This window comes from Callithrix jacchus, chromosome 10 (genome assembly GCF_049354715.1).
Source record: "Callithrix jacchus isolate 240 chromosome 10, calJac240_pri, whole genome shotgun sequence".
NCBI classification, from domain to species: Eukaryota; Metazoa; Chordata; class Mammalia; order Primates; family Cebidae; genus Callithrix; species Callithrix jacchus.
Genome location: NC_133511.1, coordinates 73,283,814 through 73,305,030, shown reverse-complemented (window position 1 = coordinate 73,305,030; position 21,217 = coordinate 73,283,814). Strand labels below are relative to the sequence as shown.

General features: G+C 42.3%; 1 protein-coding gene across 4 annotated transcripts in view; it reads right to left on the bottom strand.

Annotated features, from left to right (window-relative positions):
* Positions 1-10,502: 10,502 nt before the first annotated feature.
* SYT9 (synaptotagmin 9) overlaps positions 10,503-21,217 on the bottom strand; it is a 256,658-nt gene continuing 245,943 nt past the window's right edge. For all 4 annotated transcript variants that reach the window (XR_004731282.3, XR_008475172.2, XR_008475173.2 and 1 more), the window contains one exon: positions 10,503-12,759. Coding sequence is in view for 1 of the 4 variants with exons in the window: in XM_009007611.5 (XP_009005859.2) it covers positions 12,751-12,759 (9 nt within the window). In the remaining 3 variants the exon portion in view is untranslated. The remainder of the gene's footprint in view (positions 12,760-21,217) is intronic.

The window sequence follows — 21,217 nt, the reverse complement described above, 5'->3', positions numbered from 1 at the left end:
GAGGCCAACAAACATATGCAAAAATGCTCATCATCACTGGTCATTACAGAAATGCAAATCAAAACTACACTGAGATACTATATCACACCAGTTAGAATGGTGATCATTAAAAAGCCTGGAGACAGCAAATGCTGAAGAGGATGTGGAGAAATAGGAACACTTTTACACTGCTGGTGGGAGTGTAGATTAGTTCAACCTTTGTGGAGGAGACAGTGTGGCAATTCCTCAAGGACCTAGAAATAGAAATTCCATTTGACCCAGCAATCCCATTACTGGGTATATATCCAAAGGACTATAAATCATTCTACTATAAGGACTTGACTTTTTATCCAATTTGCCAGTCTGTGTCTTGTGACTGGGGCATGTAGCCTATTTACATTTAAGGTTAATATTGTTATGTGTGAATTTGATTCTGCCATTTTGATGCTAGCTGGTTGTTTTGTCCATTACTTTTTGTAGTTCTTCATTGTGTCAATGGTCTTTACCATTTACAGCATTTTTGAAGTGGCTGGTACTGGTTGTTCCTTTCCTTGTTTAGTGATTCTTTCAGGAGCTCTTGTAAGGCAGGCCTGGTGGTGACAAAATCTCTCAGCAATTGCTTTTCTGTAAAGGATTTTATTTCTCCTTCACCTAAGAAGCTTAGTTTGGCTGGATATGAAATTCTAGGTTGAAAGTTATTTTCTTTAAGGATGGTGAATACTGGACCCCACCCTCTTCTGGCTTGTAGGGTTTCTGCCAAGAGATCCACTGTGAGTCTGATGGGCTTCCCTTTGTGGGTAACCCAACCTTTCTCTCTGGCTTCCCTTAGCATTTTTTCCTTCATTTCAACCCTGGTGAATCTGACGATTATATGCCTTGGTGTTGCTTTTCTTGAGGAATATCTTTGTGTTGTTCTCTGTATTTTCTGGACTTGAATGTTGGCCTGCCTTTCTAGGTTGGGGAAGTCCTCCTGGATAATATCCTGAAGAGTGTTTTTCAGCTTGGATTCATTCTCCCTGTCACATTCACCTATTAAACATAGATTAGGTCTTTTCACATGATCTCATATTTCTTGGAAGCTTTGTTCATTTCACTGTTTTTTTTCTCTAATCTTGCCTTCTCATTTTATTTCATTGAGTTGATCTTCAATCTCTGATATCCTTTCTTCTGCTTGGTCTGTTCAGCTATTGAAACTTGTGTATACTTCACAAGTTCTCATGTTGTGTTTTTCAGCTCCATCAAGTCATTTATGTTTTTCTCTAAGCTGGTTATTCTAGTTGGCATTTCGTCTAACCTTTTTCTAACTTCTTAGTTTCTTTGCATTGGGTTAGAACATGTTCTTTTAGCTCAGAGAAATTTATTATTACCCACCTTCTGAAGCCTGCTTTTGTGAATTCATCAGACTCATTTTTCATCTAGCTTTGTTCCCTCACTGGTGAGGAGTTGTGATCCCTTTGAGGAGGAGAGGTGTTCTGGTTTTTGATGTTTTCATCCCTTTTGTGCTGGTTTCTTCCCATTTTCATGGATTTATCACCTGCAGTCTTTGCAGTTGGTGACTTTCGGGTGGAGTTCTGAGTGGACGTTCTTTTTGTTGATGATGAAGCTATTTCTTTCTGTTTTTTAATTTTCCTTCTAACAGTCAGGCCCCTTTGCTGCAGGAATGCTGGAGGCCCACTCCAGACCCTGCTTGCCTGGGAATCACCTGTGAGGGCTGTAGGACAGTAAGGGTTGCTGCCAATTTCTTCTTCTGTTATCTTCATCCCAGAAGGGTATCCACCAGAAGTCAGTGAGAGCTCTCCTTTATGAGGTGCCTCTTTGGATATCCAGAGGTCAGGGAGCTGCTTGAGGAGACAGTCTGTCCCTTATCAGAGCTCATGTGCTGTGCTGGGAGCTCCATTTTTCCATTCAGAGCAGCTGGGCAGGTACATTTAAGTCTGGTGCAGTGGAATTAATAACTGCCTCTTTTCCAAGGTGCTCTGCCCTGGGAAGTTGGGCTTTATTTATAAGTACTTGATGTGCTGCTGCCTTTTTTTAAAGATGCACTGCCCAACAAGGAGGTAGTCTAGTTACAGTCTGCCAGCAGAGGCATTTCTGAGCTGCCATGGGCTCTGCCCAGCTGCTGTGTAAACTTCCTTTTGGTTTTGTTTACAAAGGTACAGTTAGAACTGCCCTGGTAATGGCAGTCTGCCTCAGTAATGGCGAACTTCCTCAGTAATAGTGGACTGTCTCAGTAACAGCGGACTGCCTCGCCAGTGGTGGACTGCCTCAGTAATGGTGGATGCCCTTCCCCGCAAAGAGCTTGAGCATCCCAGGTCCAGCTGCACTTGCTGCAAAACTCTTAGGGTCAGAGTATTTCAGATTGCTGGTCTCTGTGGGGCTGAGACCTGCTGAGCCAGATCACCTGGCTCCCTGCTTTTTGCCCCCTCTTTTTCAGTTGAATGGCCAGCTTTGTCTCCCAGGCATACCAGGTGCCAGTTGAAACAGCTGCCAAGATTTGTGTGAGTTTTTGTGTGGAATCTCATGGCACCAGTTGAAACAGCCATGCTGGAAACTTGTGGCACTTTTTGGCCTGGGAATCTCCTGGTCTGTGGGTGGCAAAAGCTGTGGGAGAAGCACAGTATCTGAACCAGAGTTCTGGAGTGGATGGACAAGCCTCTGGTGGCCTCCATTGGGTAGGGAGGGTAGTCCTCCAGGGATTACACTTCCCAGGTGAGGCAGTGCCCTACCCTGCCTCAGCTTATCCTTCTTGGGCTAAACCCATTGTGCAACCAGTCCCATCGAGATGCACCTGGTACCTTGTTTGGAAATTCAGAGATCACTAACCCTCTGCCTAGCTCTCTCTGGGATCTGCACTCCAGAGCTGTTCCTATTCAGCCATCTTGTTCAGCCTCCTCAGGGTCTTTTTTTTCAAAGTCAGAAAAGGCCCACTGAGGCTTCACACATAGAAATAGTCCTTTAGGAAGTAGAATTGGTACTGACAGAGTGGGATACTGCTATAGAGATAACCAAAAAATGTGGAAGCAACTTTGGAACTGGGTAACAGGCAGAGATTGGAACAATTTGGAGGGCTCAGAAGAAGACAGAAAGATGTGGGAAAATTTGACACTTCCTAGAGACTTGTTGAATGGTTTTGACTAAAATGCTGATAGTGATATGGACAATAAAGTCCAGGCTGAGCTGGTCTCAGATGGAGATGAGGAACTTACAGAAACTGGCATCAAAGTCAGTCATACTATGCTTTAGCAAAGAGACTGGTAGCATTTTGCCCCTATCCTAGAGATCTGTGGAACTTTGAACCTGAGAGAGAGAATTTAGGATATTTGGATGAAGAAATTTCTAAGCAGTGAAGCATTCAAGAGGTGATCTGGATTTTTCTGAAGGTGTACAGTCATATATGTTCACAAAGAGATAATTTGAAATTGGAACTTCTGTTTAAAAGGGAAGCAGAATATAAAGGTTTGGAAAATTTGCAGCCTGACCATGTAGTAGGAAAGAAAAATTTTCTGGGGAGAAATTCAAACCAGCTGCAGAAATTTGAATAAGTAATGAGGAGCAGAGGAAGTTAATAGCCAAGACAATGGAGAAAATGTCTCTAGGGCAAGTCAGAGATCCTAGTGGCAACCCCTCCTATCACAGGCCAGGAGGCCTAGGAGGGAAAAATGGTTTCATGGGTTGGGCCCAGGGCCCCTGCTGTTCTGTGCAGCCTTAGGATATGGCACCTGTGTCCCAGCCACTCCAGCTCCAGCCCTGGCTAAAAAGGGCCAAACAGCTCAGACCATTACATCAGAGGGGGCAAGCCCCAAACCTTGGTGGCTCCTATGTGGTGTTGGGCCTGTGGGTGTGCAGAAGACAAGAGTTGAACCTTGTAAATCTCTGCCTAGATTTCAGAGGATGCATGGAAATGCCTGGATGTCCAGGTGGAAGTCTGCTGCAGGGCAAAGCCCTCATGGAGAACTTCTGGTAGGGCAGTGCAGAAGGAAATGTGGGGTTGGAACCCCCACACACAGTCCCACTGGGGTACTGCCTAATGGAGCTGTGAGAAGAGGGCTACCATCCTCCAGATCCCAGAAAGGTAGATCCACTGACAGCTTTCACCAAATCCCTAGAAAAGCTGCAAGCACTCAAGCCAGTCTGTCAAAGCAGCCACAGGGGCTGTATTCTGCAAAGTCATGGGGGCAGAGCTGCCCAAGGCCATGGGAGCCCATCCCTTGCATCAGCATGCTCTGGATGTGACAAATGAAGTCAAAGATTTTGGAGCTTTAAGATATAATGACTGCCTGGCCAAGTTTCAGACTTGCCTGGGGCCTCTGACCCCTTTGTTTTGGTCAATTTCTCCCATTTGGAATGAAACTTTTACTCAGTGCCTGTACCCCCACCATATGTTGGAAGTAACTAACTTGCTTTTGATTGTACAGGCTCATAGTCAGAAGGGACTTGCTTTGTCTCTAATGAGACTTTGAACTTGAACTTTTGGGTTAATGCTGGAATGAGTTAAGACTTTGGGGGACTGTTGGAAAGGAGTTTCCCCCATGCTGTTTTCATGATAATGATGGAGTTCTCATGAAATCTGGTTGTTTGATAAGTGACTGGCATTTTCCCTATGTGCCCTCTCTCTCCTGCTGCCTTGTGAAGAAGGTGCTTGCTTCTTCTTCACCTTCTGCCATGATTGTAAGTTGCCTAAGGCCTCCTTAGCCATACATAACTGTGAGTCAATTAAACCTCTTTTATTTATAAATTACCCAATCTCAGGTAGTTCTTTGTAGCAGTGTGAAACAGAGTAATACAGAAGGCAACTACCAATAGCTACTTTTACATGAGCTGGGAAAATGATGTAATACAGCCAGCCTGCCAAATGTCAATATCTGATCTACAGATACAAGAAGTATTTGAATAACTTACTAAAGTTTTTAGATTTTATGAGACTCTTTAAAGACATAGACCTGCCCTTTGTATTCCTTTAAGTCTATTGTTTACATTTTTTGAAATTCCATATTAATTTTTCCTAAAATGTCAAGATTAATGAACTTTAAAACCTAGAAAAAGTTAGGGATATTGCATTCATGTTAGCTTTAGGTGATGTTTCTCTCCACTGCCCTGCACATACACATGCCGTGGGCATCCCTGTTTTTATCCTTTTTGGTGACATGGATACATCTTCCTTGACTTTGTTGTTTCCTTTTCCCAGGGGGAGGGTGAAGAGGGCAGGAAGAACATCTTTCAGAGTCAAGAGACAACAAAACTGTAGCAGTTGCTGCCAAAATGGCATTATCTTGATCCAGGAGCCCCAGAGGTTTTGTCTAAGCTGCTAAGTGTACTGCTACATCCAGGACTGACTCATCTGTCTAGGTGGTCACTGTGAAAGGGTCTGCAGGTATTAACAGTAATAGCAAGAACCCAGGGACCCACTGTAGAAAGTCAGGCCCAGCCAGCTGCCTTTCATACATAAATGTCACTGCCTCCTCAACATGGATGTCAAGTGTGGAAAACACTGGAAGTCAAAGTTTAAATGGTTTTACTGTTAATTTTGTGCAAGCAAATACAATTCTTCAAAATCAGCAGGGATGTTTAAGATAATGCAACACTTAACTTTGTAGAAAACAAGGTAAAACCAATATTTATTATGGAAAAGCATTTACTTTGATTGAAATACTTTAACCTCCAGAGTTCTAATTCAGAAAATAGCACATTTGCTGCTTTTTTTTTTTTTTTTTTTAAATGTGATGGCCAAAACACTTCCTTTCTTCTGGGGACTTGGCATTGGGCTGCCTGGGTCTTATTCTCCATAAAACATTTTGTATTCACTCTTTTAATCCAGAAAACAAAACAGGAATACACTGACCATAATATTGGCCCATAATGCAGAGTCACTGCTTGGCTAAGAACACCCATGAGGCTTATCGACACCAGCAGGCCCAATGAGCCTTAGCAGAGTTCCAGCCTGAGTTGTGGACGCGAAGGCAGGGACAGCACATTTGCTTCTTTTTTCACCATGTATAATTTGTGGCAATGCTTTTCTTTATTGAGCTCTTCTCTTGCTTGTACTGTCTAGTGTGCTTTTAAGGTAAGGATTGTTTGAAAGCTTTGTTTTAGACAGAAACATTTAAATTTAGTTCTAAAACTTTTTGAGAAGAAAATATATATTTTCAAAATCATGATTTTTTTGAAATGAAGGTAAAACTTGTTCTGGAAGATTTACTTACCAGTTTATATGGTTCATAAGCTCATCTCTGGAGCCCTGAAGACAAATATCTTCAGGTATTTGAAGAAAGGATTTAATTAGTTTTTGAGCTTTGAATTAGGCAAGTTAAAAAAAAATGCCTGTTTTTGATAAATTTAAATCTTAATCCAAAATCAAGTCTCTGGATGCAGTTGCTGTGCAAAAAGAATTTGATCTAAATTGTGTGAACGTTTTGAAGACGATGTTCACTTGGAAGAAAAAAAACTATCAATATTCCTATGTCAAATAGTAGTTTTGAAATAACTTTAATTCAATGAATAATTATTGGAATAATTATAATAAATTTAGTATTGAGTCAATACATTAATTTTTCTACTATCTATAATGTTTAATATAAAAAGTTCAGTTTTCAAAAAATAAAGAAAATGGATAAAAGCAAACTATAATATGCAACATTGATTGTCATTAGTCCATTTTATATTGATGTATATACTTTTTAAATTGTTGAGCATGTTCATCCAGCTTTCACAGAATATCTTAAGATAGATTAGGGGGCCAGGCATGGTGGCTCACGCCTGTAATCCCAGCACTTTGGGAGGCTGAGGTGAGCAGATCATGAGGTGAAATCCCGTCTCTACTAAAAAATATATATATGTACAAAAATTAGCTGAGTGTGGTGGTGCACACCTGTGGTGCCAGCTACTTGGGAGCGTGAGGCAGGAGAATTGCTTGAACCCGGGAGGCGGAGGGTGCAGTGAGCCGAGATTGCACCACTGCACTCCAGCCTGGTGCCTGGCAACAGAGCAAGACTCTGTCTCAAAAATGACTCAAGAGGACAGAATCTGTGGCCCAGGTCCTTTTGTCCTATGCTTTCCTTTCTACCAGGAGGAGGTGTCATGAGAACCAGCAGCTGTTGTGAAAGTTTGGCATTAGCCTATAGATGAACTGGGGGCCCTTAATGACAGAGGCTTAGCCAAAATTTCTGGACTGAAGAGCTGGCTCCTGATCCTCTGAGGCCTTGTGGGTCATCTTTAATCTTGGTCGTTAATCCTTCCCCGGCCCAGAGCTCCTGGACACAAGTGGGAAGACACCAGGGAGTGAGGTGACAGAAGTCATTACACAGCTAGTTGAACTTTGCAGCCCATATGCCCAGGGATTCCAGGCAGCAAGTGACAATTATGTCTTTTGAATGGAAAAAGGAAGTGGATTCCTGCCATAGTCCTTGGAAGAAGCTCGATCTGTTCTCTTGGGAGGCTGAGCAAAGACAGCTTTATATCAGGGACACTGGAAGCAGGTCTGTGGCACTGCTCAGCACCTCCCTCCCTCCTTTCTTTTATCTTCCTTTCACTCACTCACTCACTCACCCACTCACCCACTCACCCACCCATCCACCCATCCACCCACTCACTCACCCACTCACCCACTCACCCACCCATCCACCCATCCACCCACTCACTCACCCACCCACCGACTCACTCACTCACTCACTCATTCACTTTTGCTTCCTCCAAAATAACAGACCCTATTTTTGTGTCACATTCATCCTGGGCTTAGGGATGAAGACAGGGCTCTCTTCTGCAGCTCCTAGTTTGCCATGTTCTATTTTCCTATTTGCCTTGGAAGTTGTCCTGTAGATCTTCCTTGGGATATTTTCTTGACTGGTGGGACTTTTTTTTTTCTGATTAAATAATCAATTTTTATTTTCTATTTTCCTCAATTTTCTATTTCACTTCTTCCGTGAAATTCAGCCTATCTCGGAAAGTACTTGATAGAAAGTAGGATAGTGGGGCCAGGATTGGTGGCTCACACCTGTAATCCCAACACTTTGGAAGGCCAAGGCAGGCAGATCACCTGAGGTCAGGAGTTTGAGACCAGCCTGGCCAACATGGCAAAACCCTGTCTCAACTAAAAACACAAAAAAATTAGTTAGGCGTGGTGGTGGGTGTCTGTAATTCCAGCTACTCAGGAGGCTGAGGAAGAAGAATTGCTTGAACCCAGGAGGTGGAGGTTGCAGTGGGCTTAGATTGCGCCACTGCACTCCAGCCTGGATGACAAGTGTGAAACTCCATCTCAACAACTACAACAACAAAAAAGAAAAAAAAAAAAAGAGAGAAGAATAGTGTGTGCTATCCCAGAAAGGCCCCATTCGTACATGGCTTTCTTTTTGAAAGCTCATCTCAGAGACATACCAGCATTTCCTGAACATTGCCAAAGGCTTGACTCTGTCTTGGATGACCCTAAAGCAGCACCTCCGTAGCTGGGGAAATGTTCACAATGATTACCAAAGGATATTGAGGGGTTTTTCTCCTCTTTGGAGGAGGAAGAGTCAGGAGTTCCCATTAGAGAGAAAACCTGAGTCTCAGAGGGGTCTCAGAGGGGTCTCACTGGCCCCCAGCCTCGGTTGTGCTCTGTTCCAGCAACCAGCTCAGGACTCCTGTGTGAGACACTCTTTGTAAGGATGTGGAAGGGCTCAATAAGCAACAGGTGAGCCGTCTCTTCTGGGTTGAGTTTGAGTGGCAATACCAGAGGCTGGGCACTCCTAAGCTAGATACCTTCAATAGTCCCAGGTGGCTATCAGTGAAGTGGATGGCCAGGTGCAGCTAAGTGACCTGCAGAATTATCAGGATCCACATATAGGCAGCAGACATTGTTTTTGGCTATATTCACATCCATATTTGTGTCTTTTTCTCGGTTCATTAAATTACTATGCATAAATATCTTTTGAAACTTCATAAGCACTGTATTAGTCAGAATTGGTTGCTTTTCTTTAGCTATGCTCTGTTTACTTGTCCATGTTTAGCCCTTCCCCTCTCCTCTGCCTGTTATTACTCACTGCATTATCCACGTGTGTTGAGCATTCTATGTGCTTTTAAAATGACAGCTATCTAGGAAGCCCTTTAACTCATTAACCTTCCCACTGTCACTCCTATCCCCATTGTCTCCAAAGATGGCCCTGATGAGCCACAGCTGGTATTCCATTCTTGTGTAATTTCTTTCCCCTTGAATCTGGGCTGATTCAGGATTATGACTCGCTCTTGACCCATAGTATGTGGTAGAAGTGACTCTAGGTTACTTTAGAACTTACTTAACAGAAACTTGAAGCAGCTACCTCACTCAGTGGCAATGCTAGCTCTGGGGGAAGCCAGTCTCTACACTTTCTTGAGATGTCCATGTTGTGAGGAAGCCCGAAGTAACCACGTGGAGAGACTATTTGGAGAGAGATGTCCAGCCATTCTGCAGCTGTTCCAGGTAAATGAAGAAGCCATTCTAGACATCCATCCCAGGCAGGTATTCAGATGATGCCAGCCCCAGATGCTATCTGAGAGCAACCATGAAACTCCAGGGGAGAGCATCACCTAAGCTCAGTCAACCCAGATAATCAAGAGAGACAATACCTTTCTATTTAAGCCACTATGTTTTGGTGCCTTGTTATGCAGCAGTAAGTCATTGGAATGTCCCCCATTGCAGGACATGATGGCCATGAAAATAGCAAGCCATTTTTCATACCTATCCTTTGTCAGTCTCCCTGACTCAAGTGTAAAATAATTATTTTCTTTTAATCATATGAAATGTAGTTCTACTGATGGCCATGCAAACTAAATCATACCTCTTTTTTTTCTTCTTTTTTAGAGACAGGGTCCTGCTTTGTTGCCCAGGCTGAAATCCAGTGGTACAATCATGGCTCACAGAAGCCTCAAACTCCTGGACTCAGGTGATTCTCCTGTCTCAGCTTCCCAAGTAGCTGGGACTACAGGTACATGGCTAATTTTTAAAAATTATCCAGGGGGGTCTCTTTTAAAATTAGATGGGGGTCTCTCCATGTTGCCAGACCGATCTTGAACTCTTGGTATTAAGTGATCCTCCTGCCTTGACCTCCCAAAGTGCTGAGATTATATGTGTGAGTCACTGCACCCAGCCGTAAATCATACCATTTAGAGTCATGATTGTTGGATAATTTTGAGAACATCCACATTGTAGAAACCTCTCCCCTCCCACCCCGATCCTATCTCCTGTCATGTACCAGTGTACTTCCTGGACATCATACTGCCTGCTGCATGTTTCCAATTCGCTGGCTAGGAAGGTGCCTTGGCAGCAACACACATCAAGGGCAGATCTACTTGAAGTCAGTGGAAGTAAGAGGAAGGGACTGAGAATCAGTGCCGGTTGGGTGGGGGGACACCTGGCCTCTCCCTCTCTCTTGGCATAAGCTCTTTTTGAGGTCTCATCACGATGTTTCCTTTCTACCGTCATGTCCATTTTTTCATGGTATTTTAATTTCCTTCTTTATCCAAGAAAAGACATTGTAGAATCCCCTTCCCCCAAGTTAAATGAGACAAGGCTGGAGTTTTTCAAAAGGAACATTTACTAGGAAACTAAAGGGGAACCAAACAAAATGCAAGATAACAGATGCAGAGCTGCAAATGGGCTGAGGGAGTTCAAATTTACAACCAGCCTCTGGCCACAGCTGTACTGGCTAGGCAAAGCTTTCCAGACCCAAACCTACCTGCCTGCCAGGCGGACAGTCCTCTTTGCCTTCTTGCCCCTATAAAGCCACCTTCTGTTTTATACTAACAAGCCAGTCGCATCCTTATTAGTATCCCAAGGCTGCTGGCATTCTGGGCAGGAAGCTCCTGAGGTGGGGAACAGTAGGCACAGCTGCCTCAGGATCTCTAACCCAGGCTCTCTTTGCCAAGGACACGTCAGAATTTATTTGGATGGCTGCCTGATATCTACTGGAGCCAGTCTGATTTCTCTGGGACCATTCTTTTGGGCTAATCACAGCCTGGATCTACAGACAATATTTCTGCTAACTATCCTGGTGGCACTAGCCCTTCATGCTTTGGTTCTAAACACTGGTATGATGGAGGATGTCTGAATGAGGGATGAGCAGAAAGGAACCTTGAGCAGAGGAAGTTGAATTTTCCTTATGCCATCATACATAGGCAGAACCTTGGATTCTCTTTAAATTCCAGTGGTTGGAAGCCAATCTAAGAAGTGAAGCTTGAATGTCATGACACTGCTTCCTACAACCAAAGGCCTACAGCCTTTTTAGATCTGCCATCAGGGTAGAGGTTATTCTACAGTACTAGGCAGCTGGGGCAATGAGAACTTTCTAAAGATATGCAATCATCCTTCTTCCACCCAGTTAGTTCCATCCTGAAATGTTAATTGAAACAAAGATAATGAGCTTTCCAGGAAAGTAAACTGCAATCCAGATCTGGATTCTGCTGCAAAGAGATTGTGTGAAAAGGAAAATATTATCTTGGGATAGTGGTGCAAATGTGTGGATGGGGTGCCTTGCACCTATAATGGGACATAGAGGACCATTAGGTAACAGCCCCTAGTCCTCCTGGGATATGTTGAGGCCTTTGGTTTTATTTAAATGGAGGCAGAAGCAATGAGGATGAAGCGCATAGCTGGCCACTGGTTGGCAGACTTGGTCAGGAAGGAAGCTGAGTAATGAATGAGATGCCCAGGGAGAGCCCTTGACCTTCACTCTTGTAGGTATTTCCATCCCCAAGGGCTGTGAAAGTGATATATGTGTTTGAAGTGAGAAGGAAACTTCTGTGTGTTGTTGCCCAAGGCTATGACTGGGTTGTTGCATATGGAAATACCCCAGAAGGCACTCAGGCCGAAGAAGCCCAAAAGCTGTGCCTTTCTCTAGGGGATGGCTGTGTTCTCTCTCTGTGATCTCATCTCACCTATTGCTACACCAGTTTCTGAGGCTGCTAACTCAGTGGACAAACGTGCCTAAGAAAGGATATTCCACATGCTCATACCACGGAGATGTATGCCCTTCTAACTGGGATAACAATTACTTTTCATTCTAATAATACCCCCAGTTGAAAGGAAGTGGCTGCTGGCTACCGAGGGAATAGTGTTGAGGGTCTCTGATTCCTCAAAATACGGTTTTAGCAGAAAACAGGGCCATATTGATACTGGTACTCTCTACCATGTGCATGGGAGGAGGCAGTGAGTTTGCTGTGAACTAGCCCTCCTTGCCACTAGATTTCTTCCAGGGAACAGCCTGTTTGTCCTGTCATTCTCCTGAGGCTATTCCTTGCAAATCTGGAGCACTTACTGGGGCAAAGTTATTTTCTGGAGACAGTCATTAGCTCAAAGGTAGTCATGTGTGAATTGAGATCTGCTGCCTATTTAGCACCTGGATATATTTTTAAATAGTCTTTCCTTCCAGGGCATTCTAGAAAATAATATCATGTTAGAATAACAATTCCAGGGCAGATTCTATGTCCTCATCACAAAGGGCTTCATATGAAACACTGAGTCCTGGTACTTTTGGTACTGTCACTATATCTATCATTTGTTTTCATTCATAGTCCAATCTTGGTTCTTGGCCATGGGAGACATGCTTCCCTGTCAGCACATCACCTTGGGTCACCTGCAGAAGGTGGCTGGACCATTCAAGTTCACCAAACCCAGTCTGGAAAGAAGGCCAGTTATTGCTGTGGTTACAGCTGAGCATTTGGTCACTGAAGTCGTCTGGGTGTTGCTGGATGGAAAAAGTTACTTAAGATCTTTGTAAGATGGTTGCACTATTGTGTCCTTGGTGCAAGCAGTCCTCTTACCCATGATCATCGTTTCTGCAGGAAGAAAAAACAAAAAGAATAATTTGGCTTTCATTCATTCATATATATATATATTTATTTGTTTTTGAGCTAGAATCTTGCTCTGTCACCCAGGCTGGAATGCAGTGGCATGATGTGAGCTCACTGCAACCTCTGCTTCCCGGGTTCAAGCAATTCTCCTGCCTCAGTCTCCAGAGTAGCTGGGACTACAGGCACCCACCATCATGCCCGGCTAATTTTTGTATTTTTCATATAGACAGGGTTTCACCATGATGCCAGGATGGTCTCAAACTCCTGATCTTGTGATCTACCCTCCTTGGCCTTCCAAAGTGCTGGGATTACAGGCATGTTGCCCACCTCATTCATACATTTTTAACGTGCACCAAACAAGTGGCAGGCATGATAATAGATGCTGGGGATACAAGGGCCGTAAGTAGGACACTCACCCTGCTTTCAGAGGGCTCACAGGGGGAGAAATTACAATGTTAGAAGCTGAATAATATAGGTGTACATAGAATACTGCAGGAGCCAAGAGAAGAGACAGTAACTTCAAAAGGATTGAGGAGGTCTATGGAGAACACTCTGAAGAATGAGTCTTGAGCTAGGCCATTTAGGCTTACAAGGAATCCCTCTGAAAAGAAGGAAGGAAGGTCACTTGGGGTAGAGGAAAGAGACTGTGCAAAGACAGAAATGCAGTAAAGGGCAAGGTGAATTGAAGGAATCATCACAATTTGGTGTCACTGGACTGTAGTGTGAGGAGTGAAATGATAGGAGGTAAGACTGGTGATATGATTTGGTTGTGCCCCAACCCAAATCTTAACTTGAATTGTATCTCCCAGAATTCCCATGAGTTGTGGGCAGGACCCAAGGAGAGGTAATCAAGTCATGGGGGCTGGAATTTCCCATGCTATTCTTATGATAGCGGGTGAGTCTCACGAGATCTGTTGGTTTATCAGGGGTTTCCGCTTTCACTTCTTCCTCATTTTCTCTTGCTGCTGCCCTGTAAGAAGTGCTTTTTGCCTCCCGCCATGATTCTGAGGACTCCCTGACCATGTGGAACTGTAAGTAATTAAACCTCTTTTTCTTCCCCCTCAGGTATGTCTTTGTCAGCAGCATGAAAATGGACTAATACAGCTGGGATGGAAAGAGGAGGTCTGAGTGGTGCAACAGCAATCCTTGTTTCCAAGATGTGAAAGAGGGCCTCTTTTTTTTTTTTTTTTTTTTTTTTTTGAGACCGAGTTTTGCTCTTGTTACCAGGCTGGAGTGCAATGGCGTGATCTTGGCTCACCACACCCTCTGCCTCCTGGGTTCAGGCAATTCTCCTGCCTCAGCCTCCTGAGTAGCTGGGATTACAGGCACGTGCCACCGTGCCCAGCTAATTTTTTGTATTTTTATTAGAGACGGGGTTTCACTATGTTGACCAGGATGGTCTCGATCTCTTGACCTCGTGATCCACCCGCCTCGGCCTCCCAAAGTGCTGGGATTACAGGCGTGAGCCACCGTGCCCGGCGGAGGGCCTCTCTTAAGGAAGCCCTAGACTTAGACTAGCAGGATCTCTTGTGTTTCACACTCAGCCCAGCATTCAACTTAATTTAAACTCAGGGCACCTTCCAGCACAGATTAAAGGTAGTAATACTGTGGCCATAGAGAGAAAAAACTGAAGTGACTTCTAGGGATATAGGAATAACAAAATTTACATGTAAACTATGAAAGAGTAGCAGCCATTCTGATACTGAAATTTATGAACTTCATTTCAGAGATCAAAAGTTCACATATGAGGCTATAACTGAAGGAAAATATTGAAAGTCAGTGTGTTCCCTGCAAAGGGAAACCATGTTTGATTGTGACCTGTGGCTTTGAAGTATGTGCATGTATGTAGGCACACACACACATCTCTGGGAAAGGAGTATTTTTTTCTGCCTTAGAAAGAAAGCATGAATATTGTGGTTTAAATATTAGTTTGCCAGATCAGCTGCTACTCTGGAGCACCCTCTGAAATAGCTTTACTTTCTAAGTGGTCACCTATATCAGTCTCTTGGTTCCCTAGCCACTCTTTCAACTATAAAACCCATACCCATATCAGTTTGCCAATTTCTGAGTCCTTTCTCACCAGAGAAAGCAAATTGTTAACAGGCTCAGTGTCACCAGTGAATGTGGTCTGAAATTAGTTGTGATGGTATCATCCAATATTCCTTCATTTTTGGGTACCAATTATATGCCTGGCACTGGGATATGGACTTCACAAGTTCTTAAAAGACCTCTTGAGGTTCTTTAATGGAGGATGCAGAGTTATAGAGAGACTAATTTGCACACAGCCACACTGTGACTAAGTGTCAGAGCTGAGATTTAAACCCAAGACTTCTAATTTCAAAGTCCAAGCTTTAGCAATTATGTCAATTCCCTCTGTAGGTCCAGTCCACACTTCTGATGTATTAAAAGTACTTTATCTGCCTTGGCTTTCTAGATACTGTAAATCTAGCCAGATGAGCTGCCTTTAAGAACCCTAGTCCAAACTATTAGCATGCAGCAGGTGCCATATCCCACTTATGGCTTGTTAGCTGCTTATCCCATTTCTCTGGATACCCCCCACTACTGACATGCATGTGTATCTAGTTTGCCCCCTCAGTTCTGTTCACGACCTCATTTTTCCATGTTATGATCTAGTTTTCCCTCTCCATTTAAACAGTCCCTTCAGAATGCTTTGGATTTAGCTCTCCCAAAGTACCTAGCCTTAGGGACCACCTCTGTATCTGGTTTCTTATGGCCTGTTTAAAGCCTGCATAGAGGGCTAGGCTGCAACCTCAGCTAACTTTTTACCAGTCCCCATACCCAGGGATACCAATAGCAGAGGCAATGTTGCCAATGGCCAAGACATAGCACAGCTCCGACCTGAACTCCATAGCTGGGCTTTGCTCATTTGGTGAATTTCCTTGTGTGTGCAATTAGCCAGAATCAAGGTCAGCCTCTGGAAATATGGTGAAGCAGCCTACTGGTCTCTCCCCTTTTAAGGTGCAGCCTTTCAGTTGGGTGAGTTTTCTGGACTCTGAATCTTTTCCTCTTCTGGATAGTGTCACTAAGGTTCTATAATGCTTGCAAGCCTGGACCAAGCCTGCAAGATGACAGGATAAAGGAGTTTCGATACCTCTGGTAGCACAATAGTATCATTGCTACCAGCAGTCTTGCAAGAAAAGCCTCTTGAAAAGAAACTTATTTTAGGGAAAGTCAAGCATACAAGTCAGGTTTGAAAAAGTTGTCGCAGGAGAAGACATGGGTAAATTTTGCTGTTGTTGCTCAGCCCCTTTTTGTCTGGCTTCTGTTGGAGGAAGACTGGAAAAACTCAACCAAACCAAACAAAATAAGCAAATTATCCTCTTCCAAACTTCTATAACCTACTGAGCTGTTTGTCAGCTAAAATCTTATAAAACAAAATGTGAGAAAATATTTTTCCATAATTCAGAAACGCACTGACCCAGTGGGATTTTGGTGAGAGGAAGGTGGTGGAGACTGAGGCATCAACACCAGAGACAGCAATGGTGGTTTAATAACTGTTGAGCATAATGCTAGCCTGGCTGGTTCCAGTGCTGCTGCCAGCCCCATTTCCAGGGGCAGAAGCAGCAGTGTCCTTGTTACGAGACCTGGGAGGCTCCCAAGAAGTGCCAGGTGTTTAGAAGGTACCAATAACTCCAGTAGTATCAACAGGAAGTAGTGGTTACAATTCTATCTGAACAGAGGAGATTTTAAGTGAATTTAATTGTCCTGAGACATAAGGATCTAATTTGAATTAAATTGAATTGAAACCAAAGATGAGAACTGTCCCAATGAAAACTGTAATGTGAAGTGACATTTCGATCACAAAAGTGACAGCTGATATGAGACAGGCCATTGAAAACAGGCCCCAAATTAAGAACATGAAAAGACAGAGTGAAACATTAGATAATATCTGTGAATCTGAAAATGGGTCTTTATTACAGGAAGTACCTAAGGGCTCTGAACTAAGAAGCTTGTCAAAAATGGAAGTGATTCTTATTACATGATTTAATCTTATATGTACTTAATATTGTTAAGGTTACATTTAAAATTGTATTTAAAAAGCACAAAAGTCTCAGGATTTTGTTGACTGTTGCTTAGCACAGCTTTGCAAATCCATGAAGATTCTTCATGCTCTGCTGGTTTGTAATCTGATTTTGTTGACTATTGCTCAGCACAGCTTTGCAAATATAATAATTATTATCACATTCTGCCAGTTTACAATATGATTAGCTTCTTTCTGTAAAGATGACATTCTATTTTTTTATTACATTTTAGGTTTTGGGGTACATGTGAAGAACATGCAAAATTGTTGCATAGGTACACACGTGGCAGTGTGATTTGCTGCCTTCCTCCCTTTCACCTATATCTGGCATTTCTCCCCAGGCTTTCTCTCCCTAACTTCCCACCCCCCACTGTCCCTCCCCTATTTCCCCCCAACAGACCCCAGGGTGTAATTTTTTTCACTTTCCCTCTCCCCTTTGAGAACAAGTATCTTAAAGAAATAAAGCAGTATGAATGTGACTATATTGCCTTTCAACAGACTGGGCCAGTAGCATGGAAAATGAGAGTCCATTTGGGCAATAACTACTATTTATTGAGTGCTTAAGCACTAGCTATATCCTAAGAGCTTTGCATATCTTATGTCATTCATGTCTCACCTCAACCCTTTGTGATAGGTATTACAATTACAGTTTTACAGTGAGGTAACTGAGTCTGAAAAAGGCCAAATAATAAAGGTAGTAAATGGCAGAGCCAGAATCTGCCACCATGCTTTTATGAATTCAAATGTATGCTCTTAAGTATTATGCCCAGAAAGGCAAATTATTGCACTTCGAATGGTAACTCTAGTATAGCACCTTTCTAAGAGGATTCTTAGTCCAGAAATAAATTCTGAGCAGTCCAGACTTCATAGGAGAGTGTGTTAAGATTCACTCAAGTAGACCTTGAGGGGAAAGGTGGCAAATGGTGCATGGCATGTGTGACATGTAGACTGTTATTTACTGAGAGGAGCTCATTAGAAACCATCAAGAAGCAAAAGCTACAGTGAAGGCATTATTCAGAAGGTAATACGAGGACTGTCTTATTTTTCAGATAGGGTACCAAGATAGGGAATTACTACAGGGCCAAAATTACTCTACCTGACAAAGTAAAGTGGAGGATGTTTGGAATTTGCTACTTCAAATTAATATTGATTGCATTTATTCATCATTCAACAAACATTTATTGAGCACCAGGCATTTGAACTGAGCGCTAAGAAAACAAAGATAGGCTGGGTGCTGTGGCACATGCCTGTAATCCCAGCACTTTGGGAGACTGAGGGGGATGGATCATCTGAGGTCAGGAGTTTGAAACCAGCCTGGCCAACATGGTGAAACCCCATCTCTGCTAAAAATACAAAAATTAGCCAGGTATGGTAGTGGGTATGTGTAATTTCAGCTACTTGGGAGGCTAAGGCAGGAGAATCGCTTGAACCTGGGAGGCAGAGTTTGCAGTGAGCTGGGATCACACCACTGCACTCCAGCCTGGGCAACAGAGCCAGACTCCATCTAAAAACAAAAAAAGAACACAAAGATAAACAATGCATATCCTATTCTTGAAGGGCTCAGAGTGATCAAAAGAAAACTAGAGAATCAAAGATTAAGAGAAAAGGACATCTCAGCAGGAAGCTCTGACTGTGACTGCTACATGTGAGTGTGAGTGTCCATAATTCCATCTACCCAAATCAGGGAATAGGAAGGATAAAAGTTATGGCAAAAAAAAAAAAAAAAAAGTAAGTGTGAAATTGGAAAGATTCCTAGGATATATGTGATGCACTAGGTTACAAAATAATATTTCATTAAAAAGCATAGGATTGTCTCCCACTGACAGTACAGAGAGCAGAAGCCAACCAGAAGAAATTTGCCTTATTAATTTATAGCTCCGGTAAAATTCCCCTGTGAGGTAAGCAATGCCCCATCCCATGTCTGTGCAGTTACTCTTCCTCTGCTATTTGGGACTCCAATCTCTTCATCTATAATTGCAATTCCTAGAAAGAGTTCCTAAACTCATCATTGTGTTCCTATAAGAAAAGTAACTTTCTGACACAGAAAGATTTAACAAATAAGAATTATAAATGATGTTTTTGTGTAATTTATTTAGGTGCAATACATATCTTGTTATCCCAATTTTTGTTTGTTTTTAAGCTAAATGCTTAACAATTTGATATACTAGAAATTATAAGATTCATGATTTTAGTGGACATATTTAGACTAACTTAACTAAATTTGTAGTCACCATTTAAATGCTTAGGAAGATGTATTATACTACATTTATAAAGCTTATTTTTAATATGTTGAAATGCTTAAGATAATTTCACCTAAATGTATAAGATTTTATTTATTTTTATTGTATTTTAAGTTCTAGGGTACATGTGCAGATCATGCAGAATTGTTGCATAGGTCATACATGGCAATGTGGTTTGCTGCCTCTATCCTCCTGTCACCTATATCTGGCATTTCTTCCCATGTTATCCCTCCCCAGCCTCCCTACCCCACACTGTCCCTCTGCTAGCCCCACCCAACATACCACAGTGTGTGATGCTCCCCTCCCTGTGTCCATGTGTTCTCATTGTTCAACACCTGCCTATGCGTGAGAACATGTAGTAGTTGGTTTTCTGTTCTTGTGTCAGTTTGCTGAGAATAATGGTTTCGAGATTCATCCATGTCCCTACAAAGGACATGAGCTCATCATTTTTTGTGGCTGAATAGTATTTCATGGTGTATATGTACCACATTTTCTTTGTCCAGTCTATCACCGATGGGCATTTGGGTTGGTTCCAGCTCTTTGCTATTGTAAACAGTGCCACAGTGAACATACATGTACATATGTCTTTATAATAGAATGATTTATAGTCCTTTGGGTATATACCCAGTAACGGAATTGCTAGGTCAAATTGAATTTCTATTTCTAGGTCCTTGAGGAATTGCCACACTGTCTTTTACAATGGTTGAAGTAATTTACACTCCCACCAACAGTGTAAAAGTGTTCCTATTTCTCCACCTCTTCTCCAGCATCTGTTGTTTTCTGATTTTTTAATGATTGCCATTGTAACTGGTGTGAGATGGTATTTCAATGTGGTTTTGATTTGCATTTCTCTAATAACCAGTGATGATGAGCATTTTTTCATGTTGGCCTCTTAAAGATCTTTTAAAAAGTGTCTGTTCATATCCTTTGCCCACTTTTGAATTTTTTTTTCTTGTAAATCTGCTTTAGTTCTTTGTAGATTCTGGATATTAGCCCTTTGTCTGATGCATAGAGTGTAAAAATTTTTTCCCATTCTGTTGGTTGCCAGTTCACTCTAATGACTGTGTCTTTTGCTGTGCAGAAGCTCTTAAGTTTAACTACATCCCATGTCTAGTTTGGCTTTTGTTGCCATTGCTTTTGGTGTTTTAGTCATGAAGTCCTTGCCTATGTCTGTCTTGAATGGTGTTGCCTAGGTTTTCTTCTAGGGTTTTTATGGTGTTTGGTCTTATGTTTAAATCTTTAATCCATCTAGAGTTAATTTTAGTGTAAGGTGTAAGGAAGGGGTCCAGTTTCAGCTTTCTGCACATGGTTAGCCAATTTATTAAACAGAGAATCCTTTCCTCATTGCTTGTTTTTGTCAGGTTTGTCAAAGATCAGATGGTTGTAGATGTGTGGTGTTACTTCTGAGGCCTCTGTTCTGTTCCATTGGTCTATATCTCTATTTTGGTACCAGTACAATTCTGTTTTGATTACTGTAGCCTTGTAGTATAGTTTGAAGTTAGGTAGCATGATGCTTCCAGCTTTGTTCTTTTTGCTTAGGATTGTCTTGGCTATGCAGGCTCTCTTTTGGTTCTATATGAAATTTAAAGTGTTTTTTTTTTTTTCCAGTTCTGTGAAGAAGATCAATGGTAGCTTGATGGGAATTAAATTACTTTGAGCAGTATGACCATTGTCATGATACTGATTCTTCCTAACCATGAGCATGAAATGTTTTCCATCTGTTTGTGTCCTCTCTTATTTCCTTGAGCAGTGGTTTGTAGTTCTTGAAAGGATTTTTGCATCCTTTGTTGTTGTATTCCTAGGTATTTTGTTCTCTTTGTAGCAATTGTGAATGGGAGTTTACTCATGATTTGGCTCTCTGTTTGTCTGTTATTAGTGTATAGGAATGTTTGTGATTTCTGCACATTGATTTTGTATCCTGAGACTTTGCTGAAGTTGCTTATCAGCTTAAGGAGATTTTGTGCTGAGCTGATGGGGTCTTCTAAATATACAATCATGTCATCTGCAAATAGAGACAATTTGACTTCTTCTTTTCCTAACTGAATATGCTTTATTTCTTTTCCTTGCCTGATTGCTCTGACTAGAACTTCCAATACCATATTGAATAGGAATGGGGAGAGAGGGCATCCCTGTCTAGTGCCACTTTTCAAAGAGAATGTTT